Source organism: Miniopterus schreibersii, assembly GCF_964146895.1.
Source record: "Miniopterus schreibersii genome assembly, chromosome: 6".
Lineage (NCBI taxonomy): Eukaryota > Metazoa > Chordata > Mammalia > Chiroptera > Miniopteridae > Miniopterus > Miniopterus schreibersii.
The window spans coordinates 68,332,888-68,356,425 of NC_138107.1; the positions used below are offsets into that span (position 1 = coordinate 68,332,888).

Consider the following 23,538-nt stretch of genomic DNA (forward strand, 5'->3'; position numbering starts at 1 on the left):
AAACAAAATTGTAGGGTTTATATTACCTAACTTTGAGGCTACTATAAAGCTAAAGTTATAAAGACTGTAATATTGGCATAAGAATATATAGTGTCAATAAAAAGAGAATCCAAAAATAGACCCACAGATGACCAATTGACTTCAGAAAAAAGCACCAAGGTAATTAGATGAGGAAATGATATCCTTCTCAACAAACGGTGCTGAAATGAATGAGTATCTGCATGGGGAAAAAGACAGCCCTTACTTAAGCCCTTTACTTCACAAAAAATATTAAGTTTTACTGAAATAAATCATAAACCCATATAGCCAAGACTATAAAATCTCTAGGAAAAAAATAGAGAAGATAATGTTCACAACTTTGGGATAAGCAAAGATTTTTGAAATGGGACATGTACATTGAAAACTACAAAGCACTGTTAATAAAATGGACTTAATCAGAATTACATACTTCTGTTATTCTAAAGCAGTTGTTGGTTCATAAACTAGCCCCTGTACATGGAGGGCAAGGAGAGACTAAAGAAAAAGGTAGACCACTCCAGTTTGGTAGGTGGCAGGTTTAATAGGCAAGGACACTTATATAAGAGGCTTGCGATGTGTGGCCACAAGGCGAGTAAATCTCTGCACCTGCCCACCAGAATCTTAAAGGTTTATATAGAGGCCTTCACTGGGTTCACCATGAATACTGTCCTTATGGTTTCAACAACACATTACTATCTCAGTGCTGTATCCTTGCAGCAGCTACCAGTGCTGGGAAGGCTGGCAGAACTCACATTCCAAGAACTGGGGAGAGCATGGGAGGGGACCAGCTCACAGGTCAACCTGTGGTCAGGTCCTCTCCAAGACCTCCTCCAACAACTGTCAAGGAGTTGAAGCCTCAAACTCCAGACTGAGAACAATAGATACTATATTAAGTATATCTGACAAAGGACTTTTCTTTAGAATATATATATTTAAATCTTCCAACTTATGACAAATAAAACAATTAGGAAAAATGAACAAAAGATCTGAACAAACATTTCACAAAAGAAATAATAGAAATGCTCATTAAGGTCATGAAAACATTTTTAACATCTTTGGAAAACTACAGATGACAATAACAGTGAGGTACCACTATATAACCACTAGAGTTGCTAAAATTAAATGATATTAGATTTTGGTAAAGATGTGGAGCATCTGGAAGTCTCATTACTGAGAGAATTCAAAATGATATAACCACATTGAAAAACAGTTTCATCGTTCTTTATAATTATATAGCCACCAAACAACCCAATAATATTGTTCCTAGGAATTGAGAAATATACATATATGTACACACACACACAGTGTATTCAAATATTCATAGTAGCTTTATTTTATTTTTTTAAAAAATATCTTTATTGATTTCAGAGAGAGGCAGGAAGTGGGAGAGAGAGAGAGAGAAACATCAATGATGAGTCATTGATCAGCTGCCTCCTGCACACCCCTTACTGGGGATAAACCCCACAACCCGGGCACATGCCCTGACCCAGAATCAAACCGTAATCTCCTATATCACAGGTCGATGCTCAATGGCTGGGCCAAGCTGGCTGGGTGTAACTTATTCTTAATATCTCAAAACTGGAACAACAGAAATGTACTTCAATAGGTAAATGTATAAACTGTGATATATCCACACAATAGAATACGATTCAGCAATGAAAAGCAGTAAGCTACTGATGTAAAGCAACAGCTTGGCTGTACCTATAGAACACTGAGCTGAGTGAAAGAAGCCAGACACAAAAGATTATTTTGTTATTCCATTTATATGAAATTTGTGAAAAGCTAAAATAATCTATAGTGACAGAAATCAGATCAGTAGTTGCCTGTTTCAAGGGGTGGAGTTTGGGGGAGTTACTACAAAGAAACTTTGGGGGAATGATAGACTATATATTAATTGGGGGTAATTGTCAAATGGGAGTTTACAGTTTTTAAACACATCAAATGAGTGCATTTATTTTGTGTATATTATATCTCAATTAGGTTCATTTGAAAAAAATTATAGCTCTGATAATACTGATTCTGTGTCTTAATTTTAGTTAAATAATTTTGTGTTTTCCCCTTGTGTTGAATCTGACAGGTAGAGTTGACAGTAGAGATGACAGTCTTAGTCTGAAGGCCTGGGCCACATTTCATTTTGCAACTTCCACAATAAAAAAAAAGATTATAAATTTTCCTACTATTTGCATTAACAGAACTAAGGAAGATGGGTAATATTGAGGGATATTTAATCACTTCAGCATCATCTTTCCAGTGGTTCTCAATTGTATAATGAATTTCCTTTCAATAAAATAAAGGAGGTATTTTAGATAATCACCTAACGTCAATATAATAAAAATTAATGTCTTAAAATAAAAAAAAAAAAAGGAAATAAAAGTCACCTATATAAAACAATATGTATTTCAATATGTAAACACTTGGGCAAAACTACCTTGTAGGCAAAATGAAATAAAAGCCCAAACCTATTCCCAGAGTCGCCATTAATGTGACAGATGGGGTGTTGATAGTGTCCTGGAGACAATACCATGAGCAGAGTTATCAGTGATGTGATTTTCTGAAATGGTAAACAAAACTTGGTAAACTTAGAAAATACCAAGTATATTATTACCTCAATGTATTTATTTATTTTAGAAAATAAAAAGCATGCAAAAAATTTTATGTGCAAAATAGACTTAAATTAGTCTTGATGAAATATAATGCACTTTTTGTAAAAAAAAAATCTAAATGAATAACTATTGGCCTATTCAGAAGTCCCTGAAGGACAATTTAAGGTGTGGGACTGTCCCACCCATTGTGAGACAACTAGCACTCTGACCTCACAGTACACTAATACCCGCGGTCCTGCCAATCACAGAGTAAACAGAAAAGAGCCTGCGAGTCTCATAAAAACTCTGTAAGGGTCGTTTTCAAACCTTCTGAGTCACAGACCATAACAAAAAAACAACTAGAGGGAGCTGTCATCTGAACCTGGCAAAAGAAACTTGCAAAAATTCTATTGATTGAAGGGAAGAAATGGGTATTGGAAGAGAGACAGTTTTGAGACTGAAAGGAAACACGTGTAAAGGCCTTTTATTTTTATTTAAATAACTGCCTGTTGACTGAACTGAAAGCCTTAATTGTAACCTTTATAGTGGTCATAAGCGTTGCAGTGGAGCAAGGGGCTTACTCTGTCTTGCCCCCGCTTCGCTGCCCAGCGGTAAGTCCCACGGGCTGATGGGCAGCGTCCCAGGGGCCACCTTCCGCCCTCCAGCGAGATAGCACCTGGGCCTTGGCCGCCGCGCGAGCGACCTGGCCGCAGAGTGCCAGCACACAGCCGGGCCAGGCCTTTCTCGGGAGGCACCTCTCCCCAGCTTTGGAGCAGCTCCTAGCTGTGCAGATTTCCCACCATGCTTCCCATGAGCAGGGATTTTGCTGATCCGAAGCGAGCGCTTCCACATCAATGCCTTCCTCTAACTTAGAAGCTCAGCCAACAGATCAAGGGGGACCGGTCCCTTCTCGGAGGCAGGGGCGCTGGAGGAGAGGCCTTTTCCACAGAGGACCCTTTAAGGGCCTGTGCCCCGAGGTCCGCTGGGCGAGGGCGTGCGAGGGGCGGGGGGAGTGTCCCCTCCCCGCGCCCTCCCGTCGGCGGCTGGGCCGGGGCCAGGGGGCCGGCTCCTCCTCTGGCCCAGCAGCTGCGGCTCCTCGGCTCGCGAGCCGGGCAGGGACCGAGCGCAGCGACTCCTCCGGCTCCTGGGAAGCGGATCCGCTCGGCCACCGCGATGCCAGGAGCCGCCGGGGTCCTTCTGGTCCTGCTGCTCAGCCGGGGCCTCGGGGGTGCCCAGGCGCAGCCGCTGCCGCCGCTGCCACAGGCGCACCAGCAAAGAGGTACAGGGGTCTGGTGCATCCTGTGGGGCGGGGGATCCCCGGTCGCTGCTCCCCGCAGCCGCCGGCCTGCCCTTGGGGTGCGCGCGGCGGGGCGAGAGGGGTGCACTGCAAGCCAGTTCGCTTTCCACCCCCCCGAGCTGGGCAGAGGGAACGGCCTGTCTCCCCCCAAAAGAACAGGACGTGCTTTTCATTGTTCCTTCGCTTCTGAGCGAACTTGCTGCCGCTATACATCCCGCAAACTGATTTCCAAAATCTCTCCAAGAAGCAAACTTTTAACCAATTGAAAAAGTTTCTTCCAATCAGATTCCTTCTCTGCAGAGAAAGGTTTCCCAAGCTGTGGCTCATCTTGGAACTTTATGGAAGGAAACTGAAACTTTTTTTGTTTTTAGGGACTTTGTAACTATTCGAGCAGGGTTTGTAAAGTGGTTAAGTGTGAGGGTTTCTTCTTTCATGGCACTGACGTCTCCAGCCTCGTATTTTCTTTACCCATATTACTCAGGTATCCAATTATATAGGAAATTTCTCCTTGCTTAAAACTCAGACGGGACTTCTATGCCATCGTATTTTAATTAAGACAGCAATGACCAGATATACACGTCCGGGGACTTTGGAAAACAGTTGTATTCAATGTAACTGAAATTACTCTCTTCAGAGAGCCTTAATGTTTATATGCATATCATTTCTGAAACTCTAGGGAGCCTCTGAAGAGTTATTTTATGATCATGAATTTTAAAAGAAGCACATGTACAGTGTTTCAAAACACAATTTATGGTACATTATTTCAGCAAACATTTCTGTAAGTTGCTAACCATGCATCAAAGTAAAATAATTAACAAATATTTAGGTTTGGTCTTAGGTATCAAAATATTTACTCAGAAGTACCAAAGCTGGAGGTTAGCATCTTTTGAAAGTTTTGATGAGGCTGAATCTGCCAAGTTTTTGAAATATACATCTTCCTCCTTTGGTTAACTGGAATAAAGCTATGTCAGGTAGTTCCGATAGTCTTTCCTCTTATAATCTAGCATTTCTAGCAGTACTATTTTATTTAAAAAGGAATAAAAAGTACTCTCAGCCCCTTGCTACAATAATAACTCCCTGATTAAAATTCTGAGAATAAAAATGACCTAAGTTCACTATATGATTTTTTTTCCTTCTATTTTTGCATTTCCTTCTCTGAGAGGTAAAATGAGGTCAAATTGGCTTAATTAACAGAATTTATGAGATAGTGATTTTGAGAATATCTCTGACAGCTGATTTATAAAAATATTACTTTTAAATAATATCCTTGCTCAGTCATATGATACCCAATATTTTAATACCCAATATTTTAATACTGTTAGGCACCTGGGAGTAAAGAGAGGCCAGAAGTACGAATCCTTCTGTTTACTTGAGTGGGGCAGACGCTCAAAGCAGGCAGAGTAGGGACCAAGTGGGTCCATGAGAATTTTCCCTGACATGTCCCCCCTCCCCTTTCTCTCTTACTTTCTCTTCCCTCTCCTCCCCCTCTTTCTCTCCTCTCCCTTCCCCCTTCCCCATCCCTTTAATTCGTCTTTCTTCTTCCTCCCTCCTTCCCACCCACCGTCCCTCCCTCCCTCCCTCCCTCCATCTACCCTCCCTCCCATCTCCCCCCTCTCTCTCTTCCCCCCTCCCCCATCATCAGACAAAGTTAACTCTCATTTCTATGGTCTGGGTACAGGTTGAAGTAAATACAGAAGGGAGTGTTTATACTGCCATTCTGTTGAGAGAAAACTTGGATACTATATACAATAAGGAATTCTATGCAAAATTACTATAACATTGAGTGTACTATGGACTGCTGTACTTTACATTCTAGAATCTATTGCGTATTTTATAGATTTAGGATATTTAGGATTGGTTCAAGATAAATGGTTGACATCTGCTAATATTCTAGGATTGCATTCTCTTGTTTTTGGAGTGCTAATTTGTACTTAAACTTCTGAATTCCTAAAAATGTTAAGAAAATATAAAATGTATATAAATGTGTTTTTAGATGCCTTTTGGGATTTAAAATAAAAACATGTTGGAGACAATCTTCACATATTTTTGGCACACATGCTTGAAAATGTAGTATGGAATTTCCACTTCACCATCAATTCTGGTTCTAAAACATCCTGTGCTATAAAATGTAAGAACACTTTATAAATTACCTGAGAACATTTCAGGGGATCTATTGTGGCTATAAACCTGAAAGTAATATTTTGGGGGTATCTTCTTTTTGCTTCATATGGAACTCGTTGGCTTGTTTACTACATACTGGCCTAATAGTTTAGTAAAAATTATTCATAACAGATAAATGTATGGTTGAGAATAAGAATATTCAACATTGACTAATACATTGTAGGTGTATGTATTTTTTAAATGACAAATTTTATAATTTTTATTCTCACATATCAGTGTATACAAACTGTTGATCTATGTTTTTTCTACAACTCTTCTATCCAAGGATTTCATGCAAAGTAATGAACTCAAGAATCACTAGGGATTATGTACATGCTCTGCCAATACTTCTGTAATTCACTTAGGTTACCATAGCTCCTAAAATCTGGGATAATTGTCACCTACACTAATAACTACAGTGTTTACCTCCTTTAGATATCATTATTTAAAAACTCCATTAGGTATCCCAAGGGTTATTCCTAGGTATACCTGCTGTGAGAAGGCATGAGTCTGTATTTTATAGGAGGGATTTAGTTCAATGGGAAGAATTTCTGAAGTAGGAGGATTTGTAATTCTTACACCTTTCAACTATTTGCAAAAGGTGTGACTCAAAAAAGTTTACTTTTTGCTAGATTTTACTTTGAAGTACTTTCTCAGTTTCCATTTATATAAAGCAGATAATTGTCACTTTTTTATTCATATATTTAATAAATACTGTTTATTCATTGGCAATGACTAATGTGCTAGACATTTCTACTTGGACCTCCGAGACTGAATCATTGTTCTTTCTTTTATTTGAATAGATTTGGCAGTGAACTATAAGAAAAAATTCACTTGAACTTTGTGTGACATCTCACATCTCCTTTCATAATCTGCTTTACAATTACAGGGTCATGATTCTGGACCACAATGGAAGGGGAGAAATGGGACCTAGTGGCGCCCAGAATAGGGAAAATTAACTTCAACCTAGCCTGTCCATAGCATGATCAGTGGGGTGGATAGCTGTCTGAATTTTAGAGTCCAAAGGATGTATCAAATGCACGGTTGTTTCCAGTCAACATAACTCCCCAGTAGGATTGTACCACATGGGTGCAGCATGGCTGGAAGAGTTTCCAAGGAGGGTAATAATAATGATAAAAATGAATTGTGACTCTAGGTCATCCATCCGGTTGCAATAGGTCCTTATTTAGCAGCTGGAGACTGAGAAAAAGATCAGAAAGAAAGTGGTGTCAATGCCCAGACAAACTGTTTAGCTTGTGAAATGGAAGATTGAGGTTTAGGATTTGTGTACAGTCACAACTTTGAACAGGGTAGCTAGGCAGAAGCCCAGCTGTAGTGAATGAGAAAACAAGGTAGAGGTTAGAAAAGAACAGAACTCGACTGCACATGGTTCTCAAGACTCATGCCAGACTTAGTGTATACCGGGAAGACAGAAAGAAGGCGAATTCTGGGCTGAACCAATTGGTAAGACTCAGTTCAAAGGTCCGAATTTGTTCAGGAAACTGGTGGGGTTGGGCCTATGTGTATTGAAATGTAGTTAATGGATGAATGTGTTCAAGGAGTAAAACAGACAAAAAATAAAATAAAATCCCTGCTCTTGTGGAGTTTATATTCTAGTTGAGGAGACAGAAAATATGATGAATCCACGGTGAATCAGTAATATAATGAATGTCTATATTGTATAGAATGTAGTGGGCGGTGAGATTCCTCAACAATCAAATACAGCAGGATACGAGGAGTCAGGAGTGCTAGGAGCAGAGGGAGACTGGCTGCTATTTTAAACAGAGTGATAAAGGTTGACCTCATGGAGAAGGTCACACTTGAACAAACACTTGAAGGTGATGTGGGAGCGATTTACACAGATATCAGGTGGAAGAGTAAGTACTCTCCACATGGAGAACAGGCTAATACAGGTCTAAGGCTGGGCATAGTGAGAAGGTCAGAGAGGTCATGGGGGGCTGGATCATTGAAAAGATTTTGCCTTTCAGTCTGAGTGAGATGGGTAGTATTGAAGAGTTTTGAGCAGAGTTAATGAATAAATGAAATACTATTTAATACTTATTTTTTCAAGCAGGCTTTAATCCATGGGACTAGACCAATAGTTCAAATGTAGGATTATTTTAGATTTATCTCCTGACCCAAACCTCCCATTCATAGAGCCTATTTCAGTGATTCCATTCCAGAGTATTCCGCCTCAACTGTCTTATCATTGGGAAGCTTAGATGCATCTATGTAAAACTTTTTTTTTTAATTTTTGATTTCTCAATTCTATTCCACAAATAAGACTATCAATACCTCAAAACAACTCAGAGAACTTCTACATATTTTTTATATTGCCCATTGTTCTTAGAAATATGCCACAGGCTTCTTTGAGAAATTTTAACTAATGTGCACATTAAAACAAAAAAAATTATTCATAATCCCACATGGATATGTATGTTGGAATCCTCTTATTGTTCATTTCACTGTTAGAGCTAAAGTTTAGATACTATTGTTGAAAATGACACAATGATGTATTGATCTGATGACTTATTTTATGAAATGAACTTTGAAATGTTACCTATTTTTACCATCAGAAACTTATTCTATGCTCTGTTTCGATTTTTATAACTTCTTTAAGGATCACTTGAAGTATTGCAGTAACCTTTGTAGTAAAGTAATGCAATTTTGGCCTGACTAAATTATATTATTTAAAACAAATTTCGGTGAAGAACATTGCACAGACCCCCCCCCCTTTCTTCCTCCCTCCTTTCTTCCCCTTTATTGTTTCCTTCTCTCCTCCCTTTCACCCTCTCTTCTTTCCTATATTCCTTCTTCTTTTTTTCTTTTTCTTTTAGTATTCTTCTTATGAATAGTTTTCAAAGAGGTGTTTTCAAAGAGGTGTTTCAAAGAGGTGTTTCTAATAAATATAACTTTTAAGATGATATCTAAGACAAAACTTCACTTAAATCTTTCTTCTTATTAAACACCCTGATAATAACTACCTAAAGATAGTTTTGAATATGGTGATAGAAGATGGTTTGATTTTGGGTGGTGGGCACACAGTGCAATATCCAGACCTTGGATCATAGAAATGCACACTTGAAACCTATATGGTCCTATTAACCAGAAACCTATTAACCAATGTTACCCCAATACATTTAATAAAAAAATTGATAGTTTTAAGTCATAATCTAAACTTACATGACGAGTTAAAGCTAGATGTTTGCTTGTCAAAGATGTATAATATGGTATTTATTATAATCTGAATTCTTTGGGGGGAAAAAAGTCAATGTATATGCCAGTAATAAAAAGAACAAGACCCAAAAAGATGTACCTAAGAATGAGAGCAGAATTCATCTCAAAATTTCTTCTGAAAAAGTGTGGAACACTGACACAGTCATATTAAGATCGAAAGAGTTTCACTTGAGTTGGCTTCTCAGTTAAGACAGAAAATGTAGCATACCTCCTAGATTGTGAAAAGGTGCGTTTGCAGATGTATGTATGTTTGCAAGTATGTGTGTATGTGCCATTTATAGTTTAGAACTCACAGTACCTAATTAGTATATTTGGAATGTTGCTCTTGGATTTGTTTGTTTTTGTTAATCCCCATCGGAGGATGTTTTTTCCGTTGATTTTTTTTTTTTTTAGAGAGAGTGGAAGGGAGAGAGAAAAACATTGATGTGGGAGAGAGACAGTGATTGGTTGCCTCCTGCATGTGTCCTGACTGGCATCGAACCCGCTACCCTTCAGTTCCCGGGCCGATGCTCCAACCACTGCAACAAACCAGCTAGGGCTGTTTTTTTGTTTGTGTGTTTTTTTTTTAAATCAATAGATTTTAGTTTTATCAAAAAAAAATCTAGAAGAAGGGAATCTAAAAATTAAATTTTCAGGAAAGCCTCATTGCCTTGATAAATGATTATAGACCACAGAATAAATTGTAAATGGGATCATTATATTTTTCAGTATGGTAGCTGTACCATTAAATCCCTAAGGTGAAATCTCTTTTAAGTTGCTGGTAACATATAATGTCCTATTCTAAAGTGGAAACAAGGTTAGTAGAGCTTGCCACATCAAACCTAGTTTTTCAAAAGCCTGTATAGCTACCACAATTTTCTGGCTTATCGCCTGCTCTGCCTTTTTCGGTTACTGAATGAGGCTGAAAGTACCAAGGAGAACATGAAGTTTTAGGTAGCTACTGTATCTCATTGGTTTGTTGTGAGGAGTATATAAAATAATGAATATAAAGCATGCAGCATTTATTAGGGCCTCAATATATGTGAATTTTAAAAATGCCTCAAGAAAAATGAATTAAGTCTAAAAACTGTCTTGGTGCCTAGAAATCCTCTGGCTTAAAGCAGCACTTTTTCTTCAAATTTAGCTGAGGGCATTTATAAGAGAATTTGGCTCATATACTCAAAAACACCAGTGTATAAATTCAGTTTTAATTGGAATTTGTGTGTTAGTATTTCACTATTCTGTACTTCATAGCCTAGCCTACAAATAATACTCATTAACATATACCGCTTTATACCTTGAATTTCAATATGCATTCCTTTGCATTAGAGATAACCTTGAATAGTAGAGAAAGTATAGACTTGGGAGATGGAAATAATTGGATTCATGGCCATGTTACTGGTTGTTGTTTTTTTGTGTGTGTGGTTTTTTTTTTACTAAGAGCAAAAACCTGGGTCAATAGAGTTTAAATTTCCTGTTAAAAATTTAAAATCGAATTAAGTGAGATAATATATGTGGAAATACTTGGGAGCTAATCAGTAAATATTGGCTCTTTTCTTCTTTCCCCTTTATTATTTGATTACAAAACTCAAAAAGGATATTTGTCGTGCATATGGCACCCCTTTCGCTTAAGGAAAGCAAAACATTCTAAACATTTCTTTGATTAAACCCTAAGAGGTCATAGATGGCAACTATATCACTGCAGGGAGATTGAAGAATTCTGTCAAGGTCAGACAACAAGTCAGTAAGAGATAGAAAGAAACACAAGGTCCTATAATTAGCTTATAGTTATGTTAGTAGTTTCATGTGAGAAGTGATTTAAACAGGCAACAGGAAGGAAATTTTAGCAATACTTTGTGGTTATTTATATTTCAAATGTGATATAATAAACATTTTTTCTAAGAATCCCTCATTTTTGGACATGCATTTATTGGGGATCGATAAACTGTTTTTTTAAATAACTCTTTTTTAATATGTAATATGTTAGAAAAATGTATGACCCATAGTAAGTGCTCCATAAAGGTTTATTATTATTTTCAGCCTAGTGGTTCTTAAGTTTTTTGTGTTAAGATTCCTTTATACTCTTAAAATAACAGGCTGATTTATGCTGGTTTGAGGTAAAAAGGATAATTCATGAAAAATGGCTAGTTTAGTGTGCAACTCAAAACAGTTGTACAGGGTGGGGCATAAGTAGGCTTACAGTTGTTTGTCTAGAAAATAATACAATAATGAATAAATAAAAATACCAGAATAAACTCTGTGTTTTGCATACTCACAACTGTATTTACTTTTGCCCCACCCTGTATAAGTGTTTTTCCTCAACTCAACAATCGTATTTCAGTTTAAAGTAGATATATCCATGGCTCAAAATTTAATTGATAATTATTCTTTCTTCACCAAGGATAAAACTATCCTTTAATTTTATTCTGTGTGTGGTAAAGAGTAAAAGGACCGCTAGCATAGCTTGCCTTTATTCATACTAACACATCATCAGTGTTACCCACCAGTACTTTTGTCCCATGGGTGCAAATGTCAATACAATGGACAAAGTAAATAATGACTAAATCTTGTTATGAAAAGAATTTTGACCTTGAGGACTGACTCCCCTCCTCCCCACCTCCCCCGAGTTTATTCCAGTAAGAACTGAGCAATATTTAAGCTTTGGTTCTTGGCTGAGTCAGAACTTTTCTATATGTGAGGCCCCTTTGGATGAGAATTATAATACATAAAATTAAAGTGTCCATTTAAGATGTAAATTCTAGGGATGGGATATATATAACTCAGGTGACTGGCATCTGTTTCTGTTTTTCTTTGTTTCTTCTCTGACACCTCCAAAGTCCTTCCCCGCCCCCCCCCCCCCCCCCGGAAAAAACCCACAATAAAACTTTAAGAAAACATTTTACCAGGCTTCCACAATATGTCAGATAAACATGTACTGTGCCCTTAGATGTGGTTTTTTCCATGGAGTTATTAAAAATCAAAATGGTTACACACTTAGAATTAATAAAAGGGATTTGTAGCTCAAGAAACATGGCATCTATATTCTTATTTTAAGAATGGAACTAATGTAAGACAGGCAGAGCTGGTCCTTCAGCAAATGAGGGTTTGTTTTAATTCTTTTAGAAGCGAATTTGAGAGAAAGTGGGACAGGGGAAGACCTTTGAGTGCAGGCCTAGGTTTGTTTTTCATTAGTAGTTTATTCTCATTGCATAGTACAAAACCTGGAATATAGAGTGGTTACACTAAAGACTGAATGCTGGAAAAACAGAAGGAGGACAGCTAACTTTTAGGGAAGGACACATACTTACAGGTATTGAAAATTGTGTTAAGAGCATGGTGCTATCCAAAGTAGACAGTTAAAGTTTCTACTCAATTACAAAAGAGAGAACCAAAATAGAATTAGCCAGGATATGAAGAAGAGGTATAAGATCTTGGAATGCTAAAACATGATGTTCCCACTAAATATTTAAGTATAAGTGGTGCTTCTAGGAGTTCACCAGCGGTCATTTTAAATATATCATGGAAGCTAGTATTCAAGATTCCCCACCAGTTTCCTTCCAAATGTCTCCATACTTTCCAAACTTATTACTTGGAAAGGATTCCCACTTTACATTTTCCAAATTAATGTTTTCACTCACATTTTGTGAAGACAGTTCTCTCTCCCTCTATGCCTTCACTAAGGTGCTTTAGCCATCACAAAACTTTCCTCTTTTCTTAGCACACCCCACTTTCGCACACTGTACCTCCTCTTCTGCTAAAATGGAGTTAAAACTCACTTCCTCCATGTGCCCAGTGATGAATCCACTTATATTTCATTGCGTCTGTCAGACCCACAGATCATCATGTACAGTGTAAGTCTTCGTCATATTATGTACTTGATTTTTTTCTTATTTTTCTTCCTTGATTTATGTGTTAAGAGTGTAGGGGAGGTGGGGTTTGTGCTGAAATTATATGTGTGTGTGTATATACACACACCCACACACACACACACATATTTATTTATTTATTAAGTACCAGTGGAAGTACTTAGTGACTGAATTTTGTGTGAACGCAAGAGGCCATTGCGACATTTTCAATTGGGACTTCCCTGAAAGGGAATAGAAACCTGGCAGGACACTAATTTTTATTCCCCTGATGGGTATTCTTCATAGATAAAGAAAAGTGATTGAAAAGACAATCTGAGTCAAGTTATAAAGAACCTCTGCCATCAATTATGGAATTATTAGCATAGCAGCAAATTTATTTCAAGTTAAATATTCTACTAAAACTGGGAATTAATGTCAAACACTTAAAAAAATTTCTGATCACTGATTAGCTAATATAACTTTCAGATAGAGCATAGTCTATAAACTAAATGTCTAAATGTAAGTAACTATATCACATAGTTATCATGATTTCCATGGAGAGAGAAAATCAAATCCTATCTGATAATCTTAATTACAGCCTCCCTTTCCACCATGCTGCTATCATATGTTTTACATTTGTGTAGCATCTGGCATCTAGGATGTTTTATTGTTTTACCACCATTTCCATTCCTCTCTGCAAAGCTTTCGCATTTTGTGGCATAAGGCAGTATAGTATACCCGAGCAGTTGGAGTAAGGGGGATCAATATTTAACATGAGTGGCTTAGTCTGATAAAAATAGGAAGTGGTAAAAATAGAATCACAGGTTTTCTAAACCCCAGAGATGCATTTTAGTTCTATATAAATTCTCTCCAATATGGAAAGTAACAATTTTTCTTAAAAAAGAAAACTAATATGAAAATGGTAGCATTTTAACAATATTTAGCAATGGTAGGGTTATGAGAGTTGATTTCTCATGTTCTCCCGAGGGAAACATCCATTTATTTTATCAGAGTGTTTAAGATAATTTTTAGTTCTTTCTCCACTTAATTGAAGTGTTTCATTCATTTTCTATTCTATTCATAAGTATGATCAGACACAACTTAGAATATGTATACTGTGTTATTTTATATTAATACACAAATATTTTTTGTCTTTCATGGTAGATTTGTGTATGGTTTCATATATTATAGGGAATTATAAATTGAATTTATTATAATTCAGTTAGTAAGGTATTGCTGTTAAAATATAATGTTATTTTGAATACTCCCTTTAAAGTATCTGGAAGACTTACAATGAAATCATCATTTCACCAAGATTTCTTTCTAATAAGCCATTCACCATTACTGGAATTGTATTTTGTGCATTACATTCCATTGACATAATTTTAAACTTCCATTATACTTCACTATAAATGGAATTTCATTATATCTGACTCCACTATAAGTGGGTTACAGTATTGTTGACATTTAGTAAAATTACAGATCTTAGTGTCTTGGTATCCTCTGCATTAAAATGCATTATGTGTGCTTTCAATTCTGTTTCAAAGAAAGTACTATTGATTTACATAGTTGTAATAGAAGAGTTTTGTGAAACTCCATTGCTTGATTTCATGGTGGCTTTCTTTCCTTTCTGATATCATTTGAAACTATTTCTCAATGTATTTTATCCAATAGTTATTGGCTAAAAATGATAAAAAACTTATGGATTATAAATATGTTTTTGTGAGTTTTCTCTAAGTCTTTATAAAGTCTTTGTGGATCTTGAGCTGTAATTGTAACTTTCTCTTGCAACTTTCTTTTACTCTATACTTTATTATGAAGCTCTTGTAGAAAATTAAGTATTTAGGTAGTGCTTGGCTGCCTTTCTCTTTTAAAGAGTGAAATTAAAATCTTTTGTTTTAAGCTCAGGGGATAAACCTTAGTCAGAACAGGAACTTTTATCTGGATTCATGTTTCTGGGACTTATGGCTGAACTCCTGCGTTGCAGATGTGGAAGGAGAGGAGGGAACTGGGCTGAAGGAGGTGGCAAAGACAATGGACTTTGATTCTAAGAGATCTGGTGCTGGGATCTTTTCATCTATTCCTAGATCTCAGTAGTAGGCATCTAGCTTCAGGGAATCCCTTTTTTTTGTCTGAGCAGAGCCCTTAAACACCATATCCAGAGAGAAAATTGACCTAGAATAGTCTTAAAGCTATTAATTCTAGAACCACCATTTCCTTAAGGGTCTGAGAGTCAGGACTGACTAATGCTTAGGCCACAACTACTCAGTCTATTTTGGTGGGAGGAACATTTAAAATTCATCCAGGTCAAGATCATCCACAAGGTTATGCGCTTAAGCCTTACCACTCTTTCTCTTACTCTTTCTACTCTTTCTGCTCTTTCCTATCTGGGTGGGGGGAGGGTCATAGAGATAGTAACTATCTCAAAAGACAGCTTTATGCTTCATTATTATGCCACCCACAGTCTTAGTTCTTCTGCTCAGTTAGGGGGCATGCTGTTTGTAACTTAGAGTCACATTTTTGGAATAGAAATACCCTTCACCTATGAATAAATTAGACAAACTGGGTGATATGAACAAATTCCTAGAACATACGATCTTCCAAAACTGAATCAGGAAGAATCAGAAAACCAGAATAGACCCGATTACAACTAATGAAATTGAAGCAGAAATTAAAAAATAAACCCACAAATCTCCCAGCAAACGAAAGCCCTGGACCGGATGGCTTCACAGGTGAATTTTATACCAAACATTCAAAGAAGAACTAACACCTATCCCAAACTATTCCAAAAAAGTCAAGAGGAGAGAAGACATCCAAGGCCAGCATTATCCTAATTCCAAAACCAGGTAAAGACACTACAAAGAAAGAAAATTATAGGTCAATATCCCAGATGAACATAGATGCTAAAATCCTCAACAAAATATTAGCAAACCAGATCCACCAATACATTGAAAAGATCATACACTGTGACCAAATGGGATTTATTCTGGAAATGCAAGGTTGGTACAATATTTGCAAATCAATAAATGTGATACATCACATAAACAAAATGAACAATAAAAAATCATATGATCATATCAATAGATTCAGAAAAGCATTTGATAAAATCCAGCATCTATTTATGATAAAATCATTTAAGAAGTGGGAATAGAGGGATCATACCTCAACATAATAAAGGTCATATATGAAAAGCCAAGGTCATACTCAATGGGCAAAAACTAAAAGTATTTCCTTTAAGATCAGGAACAGGACAGGGATATCTGCTTTCACCACTCTTTCTGAACATAGTGCTAGAAGTCTTGCCTACAGCAATTAGACAAGAAGAAATAAAAGGTATCCAAATTGGAAAGGGGGGAGTAAAATTGTCATTATTCTCAGGTGATACGATATTGTACATAGAAAACCCTAAAGACTCCACCAAAAAACTACTAGATCTAATAGATGAGTTTGGCAAAGTAGCAGGACACAAAATTAATATTCAGAAATCAGTGGCATTTTTATAAACCAATAATGAAGTATCAGAAAGAAGAACAAGAAAACAATCACAGTTACTATTGCAACAACAACAATAAAAAGGTACTTAGGAAAAAATTAAACCAAGAAGGTAAAGGACCTGTACTTGGAAAATTATAGGACATTGAAGAAAGAAATAGAGGAAGATACAAATAAGTGGAAGCAAATACTGTGTTCATAGACTGGAAGAATTAACATCACTAAAATGTCCATACGATACAAAGCAATCTATAGATTCAACATAATTCCTATTAAAATACCCATGGAATATTTCACAGATCTAGAACAAATATTCCAAAAATTTATATGGAACCAAAAATGAGTCTGAATAGCCTCAAAAATCTTGAGAAAGAATAACAAAGTTGGATGAAAGAAGGTGAAGAGATTAGCTAAAAATCATGTATTCATAACCCATAGACACAGACAACAGTGTAGTGATGGCCAGAGGGAAAGGGGGGTGGGGCCTGAGTGGAGGTGGGCAAAGGGGGGCAAATGGGGACATTTGTAATGGTGTAAACAATATAAATAAAGTTAAAAAATATCCTTTACAACAGTTTTAATTAGCATTTTTAATTCAACAATAAAGTAATTTTGAGCATCATTTTTGTTTGTTTCTATATCTCAAGATAAAATTATCTGTAGGCTAGATTTCCTGCGAAACTCCTTAGCATTATTGCCAGGTCAGAAACAAGGCATATTAACATACCACATGTTGTTCAGCATCTGGAAGCCAGAATACAATAGGCATTGTTCATTTAGTTGAAGAAAAAGACAGCTGTTTAAGATTAGCCAGCTTGCATATGTGTGGGAGTTAACAGAATAATGTCTCTTTCCAAAGATGTCTATGTGGTTTGTTTGTTTGTTTTCTTATATGCAAATTTTAATTAATGAAGGAATTAATGAGCTAAATGAAATAATAAACTGTTTTATAGTTTAGTTGGAAATTGGTTGACAAGTTTTCTTCTGAGTAATGATACATAATTCTAGAAACCAGATAACTTCCAAAATCTCTCTAGCCCAGCAATTTTCAACCCATGTGCCCCGGCACACTGGAGTGCCACAGAATTTTTAAAACATGCAATACCTGACTATTTCATCAGGGGCACTGATCTCTTTTCCCTTAGATTGTCAAGTAAAAAAATGACAACAGCCAACACAACAATAGCTGTCTGGTGAGAATGAATAAAAATTACAACTATTTTTTTGTCAAATTGGCAAAAAAATAAATTGTTGCACAATTTTAGTAATTAATTTATGTGTACAATGAGGTGAAAAAGGTTGAAAACCGCTGCTCTAGACTATGCACTATATTCTAGGTCATAGCTTCCTGTAGTACAAGTCTATTTCCAAAATCAACCTTTATGGTAACCATTATTTAGGGCCCTGGCCTAACAGAAGTCTTGCAGTTAAAAGTGTTGTTCTCCGATGTGTATTTGGATCATTACCTAGGTCACACACATTTATGTAGATGGGTGTAATAAGATTTCTTTGGAAAATATAGCTTGTATGTTGAGTTTAAACTTATTTTCATTTAGCTTTCACAGCTTTCATTTTCTGTCCTATTGTAGAGGTGGTACCAATTCTATGTCAGATATTTTATTCGCCTTGTTTCAACTATTCCTGACATCCCTGAGGACTGGTATTATTGTGGTTACCATTCTACAGCTGAGGAGACAAGGCTCTTCCTGGACTGTAAGATAATTACAGTATGCCATATAGGCACAATCTCTTGTTTTAAAACAATTTTTTTGAATTGTAACTTATATACAATAAAATGAACACATAAGTATACATTTAGATTACATATAACAAATGTATCCACTCCTGTAACTACCACCCCAGTCAAGAATGAAAGTCTCTTCACTCCCTCCCTTTTATCTGATTAATTTCAGCTGTTCTAGAATTTCCTTTGTATGAATCACCAACTATGTACTTTTTAGTATCTGCCTTCTTTTGCTCAGCCTGATGTTTATAGAAACCATGCATGTTTTTTGTGTTTATCTATATTTTGCTCCTTTTAATTGCCAAGAGTTTCCAACATATGAATGTATCTCAGTTTTTAACTTAACACCTGTTCATGACATTTGGACAGTTCCCAGTTTTTAGCTACTATGAATAAATTTGCCATATACAAGTCATGTACAAGTCTTTCTATGGACATGTTTTCATTTCTTGTATTTATCTAGGAGTAGAATTCCTGGGTTGCATGGAAAATACTATACATTTAATATTATAATAAATGGAAAAATTGTTTTTCCAAAGTGATTGGTTCATTTTACTTTCCCAAAACCAAGGCATGATCTTAATCTAGTGTTGACTTCTAGCAACGTAATTTTTTGTTAAGCTAACTTTGGGGATAAAGAATGGTGATATAATTGGTCATTTTTCTCTCTAATCCCTTTTTCTCTCTCTTTTAGAGAAGAAAAAAATAATGATGAAAAGCTTTTTTTATATGGAATGGTTTTATTCTTCAAGAGGCTTTCTGGCAAAATTTTCTATTAAAATTCTACATATGCATACAAAACAGAGTAAACTTTGTTCAACACATAGAGCAGGTTTTTTAGTCACTTGTGAGCTAGTTGGTCTGTAGTATTATCACCATGTATAAAGCAACAATAATAATAATACTGGGAAAAGAAAGGCCCCAGTTTATTCATTAGACAAGAATGTGGCAAATATATACTATGAGCAAGAAAGGGTTTTCTATACTGTGCATACAAAGATGAGCGAGTCATATTTTTTTTTCCTGCAAGAATTGCGTAAGTAGAGAATAGAGGACGTATATATATATATATACGATGAGATCAATACAGGCAGTATGTATGTGGAGAGAGTTTTACTCTACACAGGCTTTTTGTTATAACTTTTCATATTGGATAAACATCCTCATGTACTTAAGATATGTCTGTACTTCAGTTGTTTGGTGACACTAATAATTTGGTGTTATTATTAACTAGAGGTATTTAATGCAAAATTCCTTTTAAAACTGTACTTGTAGCTTGTTACAACATAGTGACTAAAGCTACTATATACTTCTACCTCTGGAATCTGATTTGTGGGCATCTACAGGATATTTTATAACTGCAGTAATAAAGCAGTCAGAGTTAAGCTCTCAGAGCAGATTAGACGTGCTTATTAGCAATAAAATATAGTCAAAATATGCCAGGCATGCACATATTTTTATGTAATGGAATTACTTCAGCGCATAGTCAATCTAAATTAAATGAGTTTTTAATTGAGGTTTATGTGCAAGAAAAGAGAAAATTTATCTGTTATGTAGATTATATATGCTTTTAATGTCACAGCTGTCTTAGATATCTTCTGATAGTGAGTGTGGGTGCCATTAAATGCAGCTGTCCTCTTCTGCTGTAGGTACAAATATATGGAAAAACTAGATCAAAGTTAGAAAAATAAGAAATGGATTGTGGAAAAATGGAAGAGAAAACATTACAAGAGAAGAGGAAAGCTGACTTCCTCATCTGTTCTTTTCTCAAGGTTGTTAACCAAAATAATTTCCAGCCCTAGAAGTGACAAACGCGGAAAGGGATTTTATTTCTACTTTAAAAATAGCTCGATATGGCTCAAGGTTTGCTTCAGCCGTTTAACTGTCACAGCTCCCAAAAGCCGCATGTTTTGGGGACGGTATGTTAGTTTGACTCTTCAGACCCGGGGTTGTGCTCATTCACTGGCTTCCTGGTATAAACAGGGAGGTCAATGTTGTTTCATTGGTACTGAGGTACATTTGAGTTCACACATTAGGAAATATATGCATGTTTATTATGAAAGCGACTGCTGAAATTAGCAAACAAAATGTGAAATGAGCAATAAAGAAATACTACTTATGATAAGAGTTAACCTGTATAATTTAACTGTGTAATCCTCCATAGCCTATGTGGGTGATACTTGTTTCAGTTCAACATAGCTCCTGGGCCCTGTACATACCAGTCCAATCTCATAACTTTGAAATAGCTATGTTCACTTCAGAAGAAGAATTCACTTTATTTTATTTGTTTTAATTTTAAAGTTGTACCACCTCAGTAGATAGACAACAAAGTCTGTTTTCATGGACACTACCATATAGGAGAACCTTAAGATAATTCTTTTACTTCAGCCTTCAGGTAAGGATAGCAAATTCTCTAAAACAGGCTGATGATTGAAGATGAACTAGTCATTCTTTAGTTCATTACTATTGAACATAAATGTTTTAATTTATATTATCTAAAATGTGTTCTTAAATTTGGTAGGATATTCATATAGTATTTTACAAATTTATAAATTCAATAGGATGTTCATAATATATGGAATTATTCAGTTTTTAAATTTTACTAAAAACACTTTTCCCTCAAATGTTTCTATACCTAATGTACACTACTGATTTTGAGCAACAGAACACAAAACAATTAGCTATACTCCTTTATGAGTAGCTCTACATGAGGCAGTTTATAGCTTGACCCTAATAGGTGACAGAGAGAAGGTTGAGATGGGAGAACAGTTGGTCTAAGAAAATACTTTGCTTCACACAGAACTTGCCTGAGTACCAGTGCTGTGCATTCAATATTTGGCCAAGTGCTGAAAATCAACCAATATTTACTGTTTTGTTTTGTTTTGTTTTTTTAATCCTCGCTGAGGATATGTTTTTATTGATTTTGAGAGAGAGAAATAGAGAGAAAGAGAGGGGAAAAGAGAGATGTGAGGATGTGAGAGAGAAATACTGATCAGTTGCCTCCACCCCCGCCCCCAGTGGGGATAGAAGCTGAAACCTAGGTACATACCCTGACCGGGAATGGAACCTGTAGCCTTTTGGTGTATGGGACAATGCTCCAACCAACCAAGCCACCCAGCCAGGGAAACCTATATTTACCTTTGTCAAAAATTTTTGTCAACATTCTGCTGGGATACTCACATGAACAAGACAGAAAATATGATGGAAAAAACATATTGTTTTCCTTAAAATATAAAACAAAAGCTTACCTATGTACAAACATCCATACCTACACACTCACATATTTCCCCCTCTTTTAATGGCTAATCTGTTTTTTAGATTAGCCTGTGGTTGAGTTGTGGGAGTACAGGGTAAGAGCTAAGGAAAGAATTCCACCCGGAGCATTTCTGATTTTTTTTAGTATTTTGTGGAATAGCATGAGAGATCTCTTCCAGTTGTGTAGGATAAATACAGCCCACTGAATACTGCTCAACAGCAGTTTACCACAAGCCAGTTATAATGTCAAAGACATCAGACCCTTTCTTTCCTTCTCTATTTGAATAATGATAAATGCCTTCACGCTCCGTGAGAACTACTGAAGCGTGTTTCTCGGCAGGTGAGCTTGGCAGTGTCTTATATAACTCCACTCAGAGCATTACTTAAACAGTGTGAAATACATTGTCTGACAAGAATTGTATCACAATTTGGAATGATGTTTATGCAAGTTTATGCAAGTGGATAGCCTGCCAGTTATTTGTAGTTTAAAAAATGGACCTCTGAGGCCACAATAGAAAACCTTAGTCTTTATTTGGCTATTTGTAGTGAGAACTATAATTGTCCCTTGTGGGAGATAGTGCAAGTTCAATCATTGGGCTCTAGTCCATCAAGCATGCATGGTGAGAGACAACTTGTTCACTCTTTGTTTCTAAAATAAGATGTATAATATAACAATATTTCACTATTATTAAATGTAATTTTCATTGAAATGAAAATACATAATTGCATATGTACCTCATGTTTAATTATGCTTTTTATTTATCTGTTGTTATTTATTATCTAACAGCTGTGCTATTATTCTTTACTGCTAGTTTGTCACCATCCATCAACCTTGGTGTTGATGGTTTTTCTTCTCATGGAAAATTTCAGCAATGGGTTCATGGTCCTAGCTGCGCAGCATGATAGCCAGGTAACCAAAGAGTCTGTTTAACTAAATGGGGATATGGGAATGGAGGCCAAACATTTCAAAGTCCTTGGCAAATTTTTGAAAGACCATAATTCTACTGATTCATGTTCTCATCCATCGAGTCTGTAGGCACTCTAGAATGAATGTTATAATCAGAGAGAACACTAGGTGTAGATACTTATTTTAGCAATTGAGCAATTGGTATTTGAATCACTGAGTTTCTGATATGTGAATACTTCACTAGTTATGTGACTACATTTGAAATGGAGTATGCAATAGTCTTTATTTTTATTTCTTTTAGAGTTCAGCTTTTTATTGAATGTGTTACAAAAGAGGTTTAGTCAAAAAGACCAAAGCCCATGACAGCATCAGACTCCTCAGATTCTTCTTTCTTTGCTTTCACTTTCTCTCCTCAGCTGGCAGCAGCGGTGGAGGTGGGAAGGACCTCCCGCTGATGCAGCACCAGCTGCTGTGGCAGGTCCACCAGCCCCTACATTGCAGATGAGGCTCTCAGTGTTGACAGTGGCCAGAGCTTTTGCAAATAAGCCTGGCCAGAAAGGTTCAACAGTTACCCCAGTGGCTTTAATGAGGGCATTGATCTTCTCCTCTGTCACTCTCGCTTCATCATTGTGCAGGATAAGAGCCCACTAGATGTAGGTGAACTCCGAGACCTAGGCCATGGTGTGGGCAAGTGCTGGGTGAGCGCTGCTGTTGCTGGAGCTATGCTAGTTGCCAGATGAAGTGAGGGCTTCACCCTAATGAGGCCTTAGCTTCTTTGGAAGGATGGAGCACCTTAGGGGCAGCTGGGGAAAGGGGTGAGTATGCAGTGCTCTTATAATTGTGCATGGCAATTGAATACTGTAATCTGAAAAGTATCACCACTCTGATCATGTTTTCATAAAATAACTAGCATTTCATCTTTCTTCCCTTGTGACTTATTTGCTTTTATCCAGTGATTGCTTTTAAAGTTAGAATCTGGTTGCATTCTACTTGAAGATCCTTACCATATAGGGTGGGGTTTG

At 36.5% G+C, this 23,538-nt stretch overlaps 1 protein-coding gene across 6 annotated transcripts in view; it reads left to right on the forward strand.

Annotated features, from left to right (window-relative positions):
* Positions 1-3,644: 3,644 nt before the first annotated feature.
* The window catches only part of LAMA2 (laminin subunit alpha 2), a 459,384-nt gene continuing 439,490 nt past the window's right edge, over positions 3,645-23,538 (forward strand). For 5 of the 6 annotated variants that reach the window (XM_081140000.1, XM_081140002.1, XM_081140003.1 and 2 more), the window contains exon 1: positions 3,705-3,879. In XM_081140000.1, coding sequence (XP_080996126.1) covers positions 3,774-3,879 — 106 coding nt within the window. In that variant the 5' untranslated portion in view covers positions 3,705-3,773. Of the gene's footprint in view, positions 3,880-23,538 lie in introns of all 6 variants that reach the window. The other variant, XM_081140004.1, reaches the window with a different exon arrangement.